At 39.2% G+C, this 14,927-nt stretch overlaps 1 protein-coding gene across 5 annotated transcripts in view; it reads left to right on the top strand.

The window, feature by feature from the left end:
• Positions 1-12,957, top strand: part of LOC122528408 (disintegrin and metalloproteinase domain-containing protein 10-like) — a 198,200-nt gene extending 185,243 nt beyond the window's left edge. For 3 of the 5 annotated variants that reach the window (XM_043653474.1, XM_043653475.1, XM_043653477.1), the window contains 5 exons: positions 1,440-1,607; positions 5,952-6,079; positions 6,648-6,762; positions 6,936-7,067; positions 9,875-12,957. In XM_043653474.1, the coding sequence (XP_043509409.1) occupies positions 1,440-1,607; positions 5,952-6,079; positions 6,648-6,762; positions 6,936-7,067; positions 9,875-10,669 (1,338 nt within the window). In that variant the 3' untranslated portion in view covers positions 10,670-12,957. The remainder of the gene's footprint in view (positions 1-1,439; positions 1,608-5,951; positions 6,080-6,647; positions 6,763-6,935; positions 7,068-9,874) is intronic. The other 2 variants (XM_043653479.1, XM_043653478.1) reach the window with 2 other exon arrangements.
• Positions 12,958-14,927: the final 1,970 nt, after the last annotated feature.

Below are 14,927 nucleotides of genomic sequence, written 5' to 3'. Positions count from 1 at the left end.
GTGGTTTGGTCAATCGTCGAAATTGAATATTACGGATTAACGAGGAGAAAAAGTGAAAAAAAAAAAAAAAAAAAAAGGAAAAAAAAACAAAAAAAAAAAACAACGTCACGTTGCAGTAGACGGGCAGCGTGGTGAATCATGAATTTTCGATGGTGGTCGGGACAAAGGCACGGGTCGACGATCGGCAATTATAAAATCGCCGTCACCTGTTAGGAAATTGCTGGCGATAATAACGCTGTTCGTTACCACTTCGTTCTGCTACCACTTAACTTCTGCTACCACTTTTTATTACACTATTCCTATTACGATGCTTGATTATATGAGAATATAGTTGTATATTGATTAATACAATTCTTTTCGATCCTCGTGGATAGATTGGAAAACAAAATCAGATTAGAACGATTCATAAAATACATATTCATACAATTCATAGTATTAAGTTCGTAGAATAGGGCATAATCAATTGTCTTGCTCTCGCATGAAAATTAAATTGTTCAGTTCAAGTTTCGTAAGCTCGAAACGGGATTCAACGTGAAGAGAGGTACGATTATTTCCCAAATTTATAAAATTTCAATATACCAATTTTGAAATCTTTATCAAAATCTACAGATATTACCTATTAAATGTTGTAAAAGATACTAGACCGTGAATTTTGCATATTGTGCACGTTCGAATCGTATAAAAATCCGCCGTTTGTCAATAACAATGTTATTGAATTATTTAGTACAGGTATCATTTCTTCTCATCAAATCGAGCAAACTAGACAAATATTCAATCGCCTGCGACCTAACATGCACGCTCTTCCATCCGTACGCTTCTTCCCCAATCTCAAAACCCTCCCGCGAATTTCCACAGCTCAAAACGCAGCTCGTCCATCATAAACAATCGTGCGAAACTTCCGCAAAGAGATATCGCAAGAAAATACCATCTGCGCTTCCTGCGAACGTTTCTTTGAAACCAGGTACACAGAGACGCGTGTGTGCACGTAACACAGAAATGATCGTACATGCTAATGCATACACTGCATGAGACGTGCCGTGCAGACTGGCAAAAAGAAACGGAGAAGCTTTCAAGCTGCCGAAACTTAGCCGTGGACAATAGCCGATATAGAACCTCGAAGGGTTCGCGAACGAAAGAGCCCGTTCTCTTTTTCAAAAGCGATACACATCCATCCATCCATCGTGCAAACAGCAGTCCGTATTTTCAGACGACCTAAAAAACGATCGAGCGTGCCGCCGCGTTTCCAACTGGACACACGGGTATACGATAGCGGTTGGTCGTCGTTTGGTAGTTTTCTTTTTTTTTCTTCTTTTCTTTCTTTTCTACTCTTCTTTCATTTTTTTTTCTCTTCTTTCTTCCCTTGCGGAGAGACGGGGTGGTTGCTTGCATCTTCCGCGACACAGGACAGTGTGTCGTTCATCTCTCGGTGGCTGTTGCAGGGCCCTTGCTGCACATCCGGCTGCACTCTGCGCAACGGCGATAAGTGCAGGGACGACAACGGCTGCAGAGACGCGAGCTTCTGCGACGGCCGTGGTCCCCAGTGCCCGCCATCCATCAACAAGCCCAACAAGACCATATGCAACGAGGAATTCGTCTGTTACATGGGGGTGAGTCTATACGCGTCTGCTCTCTTGTCGCACGTCGCTTCTCTATCTGGCAACGAGACATTTCTGTCCCCATCTGCAAATATTTCTTTTTACGTAGATCAACGTATACATAGAGGAAGGTTGCACACTTTCATCTATAAATTCAATTGTCTCCGCGATTGCTTGCCAGTAGAGGAAACGTTCCAAACCTTTTACTCTTGTTCACTTTCGACTTAATTTGTGACAAGTTAGTCTGTTTGTAGGTGGACGAACATCGACTTGGTTTGATCTTGTTAAAAAGTATTCTAAATGAAATGCAGTTTCTCTGCAGGGATTATTGTTTGGAAGTTTTGAAAAATTAAAATAGAAAATTTGAAATTTCTTTGTCGATTTCTAATTTCCATCTAGTGTACGAAAACTAACTGGGACTAACCTAATACATGCAGTTTTCATAAATGTCTGAGGAGTTTCAACTGTATTTCTTCTAAGAATCAAATAACACTTTGTGCAACGAAAAATCTGTGAATAATTTGCAATATATTAATTGTATGTGCAATATATGCATTTAATTTTTAATATACGCGTCAATATATTATAAAATACACGCGTAACTGAAAGATTTAATTTTCTATGATAAATACTAAATATTAAACACGGAAAGTGTTCACTTGCTGTTGTTTGAAATAAATTCTCTGTCTCTAATTTTCTGTCTCTAATTTTCTGTGTAAAACTCTTGAAATGGAACAAGAAGAAGAGATATGATATATTCGCAGTGTAATGCCATATATTTGGAAATTTGAATTTGAGATTTCATAGAACAGACGAATTCAGAATAATTTCAACTGTAGGCGTTGAGAACATCTTTATGATCGCAGATGATCAAGCCATGCGAAACCGAGGCGACAACGAGGGGTTGCTACATGGCGAAATACGATCGCGTTTCGTCTAAATTATCCCCGCGACGAAAATGAGACCGTTGCTGTCGAAATTACGGTGGAATTTACGATTTTACCAGGCGCAAAACTAGCTGGCTGTCTAGTTACTTATTCATTGGGGACTGGCTTGCCATTTTCTCGATCGTAACACGAACCACAGAGAAGAAGAGTATATAATAAAATAAAAATAAAACTGCCTTTGAAAAGATATTCAACTGTATCAATCACGTCAATTAAGTCTAATAATTTAACTCAGTTAACAATTCTTCTACAGTTTCATGTGTCAGTCTGTCAAGTTTTATTGAACTGAGAATATTTCTGGACGTAACATAGGAACGCAATGTTAAAGTAGGAATATAGATGTTAATAATCTAGATAGTTAGTATTTCTGAAAATTGAAACGGGAACATCATGTTGCTAGAACTATCAGAATTCGATAGATTTACAATTGTACGCTCTTCGAGTATATTGTGAAATAAATTTGTATCTCACACAAGTTTTATATTCCACTTAAAATACTGACTATTGCTATAGCAATACTGTACTTTAAATTAATATTTCATATATTTTCGTAGATTAAATACACTCTAGAAATTGTTGCACATTCGTGCGTTATTTATTTACAATAAATAGTTATTTATTTTATTATACAATATTACATTATACAATATTCGCAAGTCCAATAAAATTTAGTAGACTGACACGTAAGGGTTTAAAATCATCACTATATGTTTTTTCTTTCGTCCTATCGCGACAATTAATACAGAAAACTCAAAAAAGAACGTACAATCCTGAAATGTAAGGAGAAACGTTTAAACGAACTTCGCCGACAAGGCTTTCCATTGAAATTTTCATTATTCGTCGACCGTTGCTTGCTTCGGGGAGGAAATCCGCGCGGAACTTGGGAAAATCGAAACGTAACAGAGCTTCCACCTGTGTCTAGGGAGCTTGTGGAATCGGTTCTCTCGAAGAACGAAGGGAGGTGAACGAAGAGAGATCCATAGGGGAGCGATCTGGAAACGTACGCGTGGCATTTTCTTACACGGTGGCCTCCTCTCTTTTTCTACAGCCAAATCGCGCTTGGAGGGTTGAGATTTAAGGCTCCGACTGCCGCGCGCACGCACACACCCAAAATGAAATACCCCTCCTTCCCCTCAATGAAATACCGAGCAGTAGCACATTCATCTGTCAAGAAATCTCCAGACTCACCTCTCCCCTTCTCTCGATCGAACCGAAGCTAAACCGCTTGAAGAATACGGATTAGTCTTCGAGTGAATCTTTTTCTTTTTTTTTTTTTTTCGTTCCTTCTAACGAAATTAATTCCGAGAACGAGAACATTGGAGGAAGACGGGGAAATTATTCATCGGACGAAGGATCCTTCCCCCCTTCTGTATCATTTCTCAAGCGGAAAAGTATCGAGAGTATCAAGCAGGTCAGGTACAAGTCTGGTTCTCGTGGGGAACGCGGATTAATTTCCAAGCGAACTTTTTCGAGTGAAATTAACTTCAAAGGACAATCTCGTGACAATCGAAGTTCAATTTGAAGTTCAATCATTGATCAAAAGTAGATGAAAGAAATCTCGAGATCCTTCTAATTGAATGCGGATTAATTTCCCAGCGAGCGAGATTTTCGAACACTCTCGAAAGAACGAAAATAATAATTAATTCACTGATCTTGTAATTATTCGTCCCCCCAGAGATTCCTCTGATCGGATCTGAATTAAATCACGCGGAGAGTCACAGATCGAAATACAATTAGCTTTCCAGCGAATTTCTCTCGAACGAAAATACAACCCTCTCCAAATCTTGGTTATTCCTTCGAATCGTTTCGAGGAATAATTCCGTCTTTTTCGGATGGTTGCACGGCGGTAAGAACGGCTGTTGTCGAGGAAGGGGGGGGGGCGGTGGGAGGCGGTAGGTGGGTGGTGGAGGCGCAACGCGGCACGGAAACGGTAAAGCAAATTGCAATCGGCAGCCTCTCTCGCTCGTTATTGTACTTGCAGATTAGAAAGCCTGTATTTCGGGAGTATCGATTCGTAGCTGCCGATGCGTACCGTCGAACTGTTGCACGTGTGCGGCCGAAACGCGTTTTCCGCTTGGCTGACTATAATCGAATGTTTCTACTAGAACCTACAACTAGAGGAAATAACCTTGCGCCGTTATCACCGTTGTCCACTGTTCGCTCCCGCGTATGAACCAGGAAGCCAGCTTTTGATCCATGGATAATTTCGATAGTTTTGTGCTACCTTGATGTTGCGCCGCGGGTTAGAATCAATTTCGTTGGGTGTACTCGCTTGAACATTGGTTTCCCGGTTTTTATTTTGTAGCTAACTCTGGAGAAACCGATGATTCGTATCGAATCATTTTCTTCTTCGTGGGATTACGATGTGTATTTGTACTTTACAGGCGATTCAGTTTGATATAGATTATTTAATTTTTAAAGGATTGTTAAGACCGAAGATGAGTAACACAAGTGTCAAATTTTTGTCGCACTTTCTAGCACTTTGTTTCTCATTTCTTTGAATTTCTCTATTCTTAGGTAGAATGCTATCTTCTTAATCCTTGGTTTCTACAATTTTTTAGATTCTTGAAGATCTTTGGAAAATGCATTGCAAAGAAAAGAGTTACTTGGTTATAATTATAGTTGCAGGTATTTAAATAATATATTAAAAAATTGTCCGGAAATTAGGGAACGAGAATTTAACATTCGATTAAATCAAACTCATCATTAACCTTTTGAGTATTTAAAATGAACACATGTAACAAATTAAAAATACTTTTATCTCCAAACACATACCTTTATTCAATATATCGTAATACGTTATCCTCTTCGAACCTATTACTGATTATAACGTTACCAGTGCAACGCTCCAGCACAAACTAAACATTCAAACGATTAAACTATAAATTTCTGTCTTCAAATTCGCATTTCCACAAACCACCCAGTAGAAAAAAAATATCTTTGTCATCGTTCGTCTACCGCACTATAACATGTAATATGCACGATAATAACAATACCGCGATAACCGCAAATACATAAGAATCTCTGACGTACCCATCACAAAATAACAACGAGACATGCGATAATGCTAACCTAGACACACCACGTACGTACGTACATACATACGTAGCCAAAGCAATTACCTGACGTTAACCTATCCGAGGCAGCGATCATAATTTTGGCGGAAATTACTTACACAAATAGTCCGTATTGCGGTAGCGAGGCAAACAGCCATTTTCAAACAGCGAGGCAAACAGCGAAGAAAAGGGAAGACGCTCGCCGCGTTGGTGCAGATGCGATCCGTAAGAGAATAACGTTCGAGAACGCGGGCTTATCTATCTTCGGCGAGACCCCCGGCTGGAAATTACCTCGTATTTAGAGGGTTATGCGCGTAGGCTGACACTTTATCGGGCTCTTGCATTGCTTGCAGGAATGCACCGGCAGCATTTGCCTGGCTTACGGCTTGGAATCCTGTCAGTGCATCGCCGGGCCCGACGATCCCCCGACCAAAAGCTGCGAACTCTGTTGTAAATTGCCAGGAGAGGATCAACCATGCCTGTGAGAGACGATCGTTATGCAATACGCGGTTTCACGCGAACGTTCGCGTCACTCGTTCCCCCCGTACACGCGCTAGGCGATGCTCTTCCGTTGAAATAAACATCGTTCACTGTGTCGCGCGAATTCTCAAGATTATTCCGCTGTGTCGTTCGACTTTCGTCGTTCGTTTCTCGCGAATCCCCCGGAGGAACCGACTGCGAACATTCGCGTGCGTTTTAAACCAAACGAACGAATGTCTGTCACGTAATTTGCGATTGTATTCCTATTCGTTTATAACAGTAAAGGAGTGTCAGCGTGATAAGTCAGGCGACACTCGAATCTTGCCAAAGTGGTGGGCGATTGAACATTCATATCGTTGGTTTAAACTCGCCGTACATTTAAAATTATACATACAGTGTTAAATACAATGCTATGAGATAATTTCAAGACAACGTCGAGTCAAGTAAGACAATGTATTACTTTAAACTAAACACGTTTAATATTTCGTTCAAACGACTAGCATTGTTAGCTGTTTGTTAGCTCGTCGAATAAACTAGACCGATGTCGTTGGACACGCATCTCTTTGCAGATCATCGTTCGCGTGGAATTCAGCGCCTTACGATATTCCTGACATGCTGTCGAAGCCAGGCACCCCGTGCAACGATTACAATGGCTATTGCGACGTCTTCCAGAGATGTCGAGAGGTAATACACCGCTGCACACTCTTCGACAACTCTCCGACAACCTTCCAAATGAATCACAGACTCTGTCACTCGGGCACGAAGATGCGAAATAAAAATATTCAACGTTCTCTTCGTCTCTGCGTTTTAATTATTTTTTCGAATCGTTTCTCGACAATATCGTACGATTGTTTTAGGTGGATCCAAGCGGACCGCTGGCAACACTGCGAAGACTTCTGTCAGACGCTAGTCTAGCGAGTTTTCAACGTTGGATGGTCAATCGTTGGTACATCGTTGCAGCGACTGTTTTCCTGTCGCTGTTGATCGGGGTAAGTTTCAATTTTTCGTTTGGTTTTGTTCTTTTATTTCAAACGGCGAAGAATCCTGCTCGTTTTTGCTATTTGCGAGTTGTGATTGTCTCTAAAGATGACTTCGTGTCATCGAATTAATCAAATGATACAAATTTGCCACGAATTATTCCCGAAATGAACCTTCTTGAACTATCCTCTGTTTAAACATTTTAAATGTAGTATAGTTCGTAATAAACTATACCCTCGTGATCGTAATTACATGTATACATATACACCTCATTTTTAAATTTAAATTATTCTTATTTTCATATTTAAATTTACTACCTTCTCAAAAATTTCGACGTATCGCAATTTGCAATGAAATATATTTCTTCATAGTTTTAAAAACTATCATCTCGAAAATATTCTTTTCTCTGAAATGATAACGTTACATGATACGTAGTAAATTTTCACGTCTTACAGAGTGTTATAACACAATTTTCGTGTATTGCGTTACAGTTGAGAGAAATTCATCTTGATAATGCCAGCCAGAGCGGTCCAGAGCGAAAAATATCGTCGACATATCGAATATCCGTGCGAAGCCAATTACCCGTCTTGTCAATTAAAATTTGTACAAGCGCATAAAAAAAGACACGGCAGTAACAGTTGCGCGTTCTCGTTCCTGCGGAAAATATGTTGCGAACATCAACGCGGAGAGAAACGATTCAATTACGCCGGCGCGATGTTTTCGTTTCGTAAGCCCCGGCGAAATCGCAAGAATATTCGTGTAGCGTTTAACGCAATCGGACAATGAGTCTGTTCAGTTGAAATTCGTTTAATTTTCGGCCCGCGCTCGGCTGATTGTTTATTATTAAAAATGGAAAAATGCACGGTAAATATCAAAAATTTACCGAAATAAATTGCCAGCTTCCGCGCGCGTAAAATTTAATTAGTAGTTCATCCCTTTTTATCCCTGCATTTTCTCTACTTCGCCCGTTTATTTGAAATTTCATACCTCTGTTCAGTTTGATAAAATTTGTTCATACCTCTGTTCACCTTGCCAAATATTCTCGCTGTTGCAAAGTGAAATCTTAAGTATTATAAAATTATTATATAGTAAAAGTATTATTATATTGTAATAAAAAAAAAAAAGGAAATATCACATTCGTAGTGTTGGGAAACGTTAATTAATAAAAATATATAAAAAAAAAAAAAATGATATTCACACTGACGTATAGAAGAAAGTTTGTGAGATAAGAGATAATATTTTTAGGATACAAAGTTATATTGAACAAAGAGCAATTAATTATAAAAAAATAGAATATAAATTATATTATAAGAATTTGGATTGACAGATATAAATTATATAATATTTATATAATATTAGTATTTACAAAATACTTTGGATATAACAATTTGGATTGACAAATATAAATTATATTTTGAAATAGAATATGAAGAAGAGAATATAACATTTTAGTAAATTATTGGCATTTATACTGTCCCTGTTGTAAATTTCACATATGAATTAAAATTGCAAAACGCGGAAAGAACGGCGGATGAGAAAAACATCAAACGAGTCCTTAAAATTCTCTTTCGTAGCTGCATGTTGAAAAATGAACTTGGACGACGTAAATCCATCGAACAAAATAAATAGACTGTCGCGTTGATGCAACGTTGATCCTCTCGTGGATTAAAATTATTTTCAAGAAACCTACAGACGTCGAATGTCGTTTAATAAATTAATCGTTGGAAAATTTTCCACTCGCAGCCCACGATGTTAACAAATTCATAAAGTAAATAATTTAAATGGCGTAGAAACTAAGTCTTCGACCAAGAATTCGCCCGTTTCGGGGAAAGAGATATTGCGACGAATGAACGTTCCCGTGAACGTGTTTGAGCACGGCGATTAAACGGCGAGGAAGGTGTCGAGCGAGAGATATATTGTAAATTCGATTGCACGCAAGTTGGCCAACTTCCGACCTGCGACGGCCACGAAAGCAGCCGGAAATTCATCCGGAGATAGGTTTAAAGTAGCGACGGTAACACGATGCGCCGCCACGAATTATATTATAAACCATATCCCGTGGGAGTTTCCTAGCGGATAATGCAACCGCAAAACTTTTTCCGCGCCATTCACGTCCTAACGAACACGCTCCGAGAACTCGCTCCTCTCCTCTCCTCCTAACCCCCACATCCACCCACCTCCTCTCTCGCTTCGTGACGCGAATTTGTTCGTCAAGTTTCATTATCATTTAAATCTGTCGGAGCAACGACGTTATCCCGCCGGGTTCGTTGTTGAATCCAACTGGATCGTAACGAGCACGATTTCTTTCGTAAAAATATAAAATATGGTTGGTAATCAAACTGAGATTTCAGTGATTTGTTCATTGTCAAGGTTAATATTCTGAGTGTTTGTTTCTTCCTTTTTCTTTAATCGGTCTTAATTTCAGAGATATTACGGCCATATTATTAAAAATATTACGTCCGCATCTTTAGGGCGAGTTTCATAACCTGGCCTGATTTAATTATTTCACAACCAGTGAAGAAAATATTGTTATATTTATAATAACGTGGCAAACTTTTTCTTTTAGAATCTTCCGCGAGTAGAGAAATTTGGTGGACTTCATGAACATTTGTCACGTTTCATATGTTTAAGCGAAATATTCGTGACATTTTAGTCTTACTCTTCTAGAACACACTGGCAAAGTGTTTTAACATTTCCAGACACCCTCCAAATATAAGGGAATAATACTAAGAACATTGACTTTTGCAAAAATTACTCCAAAAATCACCTCGACTCTCGCAATGTTCTCTCACCAATGTTCTTGTTTCCTATTCCGCAGGCGTTCGTCGCGTACTCCGTGAGCAAACGGCGCAACAGCCGCGTGAAAGTTCCGGCGACCGCGAGGGATCAGCCACGCGCCGCTTGCGAGGCGACGAACACGAGCGACGAGGCGGCAAGGGGCAGCTCGTCCGTGCGGAAGATACAATCTATGGACATTTCGTGGGTGAAAAGAAGGATCGTCGAGACGATGAAGAGCATCGCGTCGCCACGACGGAAGAAGGACGCGTCCGCGAGAGCAGGGATCTTTTGCGCGGATTTCTCGGCTCTTGGCCAGAGACTCGACGGAAGAAGGACGCGTCCGCGAGAGCAGGGATTCTTTGCGCGGATTTCTCGGCTCTTGGCCAGAGACTCGACGACCACCGCCTCCGAGGAGCAGTCCTCGAACGAGGCGGAGCAGTTGTGCGAAAGCAACAACACGGGCGGAACGAGGAACGCGACGAAAGAACAGAGTGACGAGAACGAGAGACTCGTGATTGTTTCGAGAAACGAGAGCAACGTGTGGAGACGAGTCCGCGTGCTGTTCGTTGGGAATCGCTGGAAGCGTGCGAGTTCATCCCCGGCCAGGAGAAAATTGAGCAAGGACGAGACGACGTGCGGTGCCGCTTGGAGAAAGACTGTTCAGGTGGAGAAGCTGTGCACTGGTTCTTCGAAGGTGATCGGGAGTTCTTGTAGAAGGGGAGACAGGTGTCAAATGGAGCCTCTGGTGGTGCCTGACACGCCGGACACGCCGGGAGAGACTTCGGAGAACAGGAGTCACACGTCGGATTTGACCGTGTTGCTCGCTGACAGTTAGTTTCAAGAGGAGATATCCGGAGGACTGTTATATAGAAACTGGCGTGCTTCTCGATTTCATCCTCATTCGCGGGTGTCTTCGTTTCTTTTCTCGTTAACTCTCTGTGACACCCCGTGCAATTTGATAGTCGTACGTTTACACGTAACACGTCCATATTTTGAAACTTTATTTCGCGTACTCGTCGCAATTCATCAATACACAATTCATCATAAAAATTATTAATCAATTTAAATTAGTTTGCAGATTTTTTAAGGCTGAAGTAAATGGCTGCGATTAAATAATAATCTTTTACTCTGGGTACAGAGGATTGACATTTGTTACGCCTCTATTTGATCCTCGCGTGGAACGATCATCCGCGAGTCTTCTCGTCTCATTTATTTCATTCATTAGCGAGTGCTTGGTTAATCCTCCAATAACATCGTGTAACTTTTATACGTCTATATGGAAAATTTTATTTCATCTCTGACTTTTATATAATACCAAGTGGCTTATTAATAACAATAATTGGTTCGCAGATTTTTCTATTCTTCTTTTGTAGATTACGAAGAGTCTTCTTTAGTTTATTTTCACATAAAACGCTCGTACTCTCCTCCTTATTTACTTACTTTCTTTATTTTACTTTCCCGCAGCACACTCGTCCAAGCTTAAGTACTTTGGTTTTAAATCTGGCGCGAAAGAGGGCATCGAGTGGCTCCCGGTGTCACAAATCGAGAAATGAAAATGTAAGGGGATGATACTTCTGCTTTTATGGAATCAAAAAAAAAAAAAAGTCGACGATGAGATTTGTAAGTGTAAATATTGTACAGAATCTCTTATACCGCTGTCGTGATAGATTACTTGATAGATTAAGGGCAGCAACGTTTGCGGAATTGAATGGATCGTTGTAATTCCATTTAGTCAGACAGCTCTTCATCTAGAAGCGGACCAAACGTAGATGGGAGATCGTCGTCCAACGCTGAACTTCGTAGACACGTGTATATATAAAATCCCGAACGATTGTTACTGTATAATAAATCGTACGTTACTATTCGTTATTCACCTGCAATCAACTGATCTGTGTTCCTATATAATATTTCATTGCAGCCTACTGTCGTTCCTCGTTTCTTTCTTAAAACTTCATTGTCTGCAAACGACGTCGAGAGACGCGATATTGTTTCATTACATTAATGCGAGTCGTTTAGAAGACAAATCGATCGATTTCACTTTGTAATTGAAGATGAATGACTCGTGAAAGCATTCGAACAGTTATCATAGCAGTACATAGTTTTATGTACATATGTGTGTTGTGTAAAGTGTTTTGAAATTTCATCAACACTGTAGTGAAACCAACCTAAATTGGAATCAATCTAAGAATGTATACAAAAATTTCAAGATATTTTCTGCAAATATATATTTAGTAAAAACTTAGTAAAAATAGTTCCAATGAATATCGAAATAATAGTTATTTTAATACTTATATTAAATTTTCCGTGTCTCGCTACAGTGTCAATTTTTTAACGTTTTACGTAACACATTCTTAACAAAAGTATTGATTGCTATAGTTTTTTAACAGAATAAAAATTGTAGGAAACTCCCGAGAAACTCACCCTCGCAAAAGTTCTTGCATTCTAAAATATTCGAAAAATTTAACGTATCAAAATTTCAAGCAAATGGTGTCAGAGAGAAACAACTTTTGACACTTTGCGTGAGATACTATGCATAAATAAATATTCTTGGCAAGTGTTCGAATACTTTCGTAAGCAGCTGCGCCCGCAATTCTCTGTGTCAGACATGTTCGACCTATACTACTTGAAATTTTGTTGGACACACATTAAATGAAGTACTGTATTTGTTATACAATAATATCGCTTGCGCTAAGGAATTCTAATTTGTCCACTAAGAAATTCATTGTCGTCGTATAAATACGTAAGAAATTTTCTTAACGATTTTGTATCGCCATTGCTGATGATTTCGAGCATATTATAGCGCCTCTGTACGTTTAAACAAACGTTTCCTTATTGTAGCTGACGTTAATTAAAAATAATAATAACAAAGGTTGATTATAATTCTTACTGTACCTCCGCGCGAACAAAAAATGTATACTAAACGGAAGGTAAGTTTACATGCTCGTTGCTTGAAAAAAATTGTACCATACTTATATATGTAATAAAAAAAAAAAGAAAAAAAATAGAAAAAGAAGAGAATGAACGTTTGGAACAAATTTTCGTGTGAATTGATAGTTTGAACAAATAAAAATGTATTGAACTTTACCAACAATTGTAAACGTGAATTAAAACGTTATCGACGTGTGACTGTCCTATTAAACTTCCCATCAGCTGGTAACTTTCTCGAGTACCAAAATTCCTGCAATGACTTCCTTGTTTAACAACTAAATACACGAAATAGAAAATAGAAAAGTGACGATAAATGTAAGATTTAATAAAAGTAATTAAAAAAATTAACTAATATTCCGAACGCTGCTACGTATCAAAGTACGACGTTTATAAGATGGTAAAATCAAAAATTCAATATTGTAAAAAATTGTCCGTGTAAAGCTCGAAATATGATAATTTTCTATGTAAAATTAAAAAATGTGATAGCAAAATGGAATAATAGGAAAAGTTATCGATTGAAATTTACCGAGCGTAGTTTCGTTTCCGGCGTCGCAGCGCCGCGCTTCCGGTTCAGTAATGGAGGCTCTGAAGCCTAGAACTCACACAGCAATTTAAGCCACGTGACGAGATATGAATTTCGTTCATTTCTTTTTTAAATTTGCCTTTCTGAAAAATCTACCTTCGCCTCCCTCCCCTAAAACGTTTTCAACTAAACAAAATTTTCAAACAAATTGAAGGGGAGATCTCCACACGACGATTTGAATATCATTTTTTTATTAACGTTTTGTCAGTTACAATTTTGATTACATACATATAATGTGGATTCTTCTTTAAACACATGTCGCTATAATACAAATGACGAGGATAAAAATTTCGAATGCGTAAAAATGTAATTAGATGACAATTTCTCTCTCTCTCTCTCTCTCTCTCTCTCTCTCTCTCACTCTCATTCTTTGTGTTCTCCCTTATTATCCCATTGGTCGTGGGCCAACTTTGAGCGTATATTAATATAATATACGGACGCTGACCCATGTCCATCGAAGATTAAAGTATATAATTATTCCCTTCCGATCGCAGTTTTTTTTTTTTCTTACTTAAATCGTCACTAATTCGTCTCTACTTCGTCTTTTATTTTTTCATTTCTCTCTCTCTCTCTCTCTCTCTCCTTTTTATACAGTAATAATCGGTGCACATCCGTCGCTGAAGAGTGGTCCATTAAGCGATCCGACCGATGCGCTGATCAAGAGAAATCTCGAAGTATTGTTCACACACACCGACCACGCACAGGCCGAATTCAGAGGACAGGATATTTACAGATGAACAAACGACTTGTCCGTGGGCGTTCGTTCACGCCGCGTGCGGACGTTTTACTTTTATGTACACGTTCGGTTTCTCTTCCGTCTCACCCCTTCGCGTCCCCCCTCTCCCTCGAGCCTCGATCAATACAGATTCTTTGGAAGAAGAAGCTGAAATTTACGAAAATTCTGAACTTTCGCGTTCGAAATAAGACACGGGGAGTTCGAGCACCCCCGTCAATGGCGGGAATCGACTACGAAAATTGTACAACGCGTGCTGTTGATTTAAAATTTGAAAAATCGGTGATTAGAATGGACACGTGGTGATTTGTTAGGATTTAGGAAGGAATAGGGACAGGAAAATTTGAATAGATTTTAATGGAGAATAAGCAATGATAAATCGACAACGAGACGTTTTTCTTTCTCTGTTTTGAGCGTCTCTGAATTAATTTTTCTTGGTATTTTTAAACAGCCTCAGATATTTCGTATTTTTGTTCGAAACGATAATAATTTTCTGATCGATTAATAATCAATCGAATAGCCAAATACGGCTGCTTTCAACCAAACAAAACAAATGTAGTAAACTATAAAAATTTGCCAATTTATCAGGAATTGTTCCACATCTTGTTCAACTTCGTCGATCACCTCACCGTTTCTCGGCTAGAATTTCGCGGAAGATTCACTAAGGGATGAAGGAATTTAGCTACTCAGTGCAAAAGGCCGCGAATAACGCTTTCCAGTACTCCTCTATTTTCCTATCCCTGAGCCAAAATCTAACTGGGACACACCTTTTTGAGTCAGGATCGACGCCTTGCTTTCGTTATCTCCCTCGTGTACATACAGTGTACAGTCGCCCTGGACGGAAAGGAA

Source organism: Frieseomelitta varia, unplaced genomic scaffold, assembly GCF_011392965.1.
Source record: "Frieseomelitta varia isolate USP_RPSP 00005682 unplaced genomic scaffold, Fvar_1.2 scaffold_250, whole genome shotgun sequence".
Classification (NCBI taxonomy): domain Eukaryota; kingdom Metazoa; phylum Arthropoda; class Insecta; order Hymenoptera; family Apidae; genus Frieseomelitta; species Frieseomelitta varia.
Note: the sequence above shows the minus strand (reverse complement) of the source record. Positions and strands in the feature narration are given on the sequence as shown.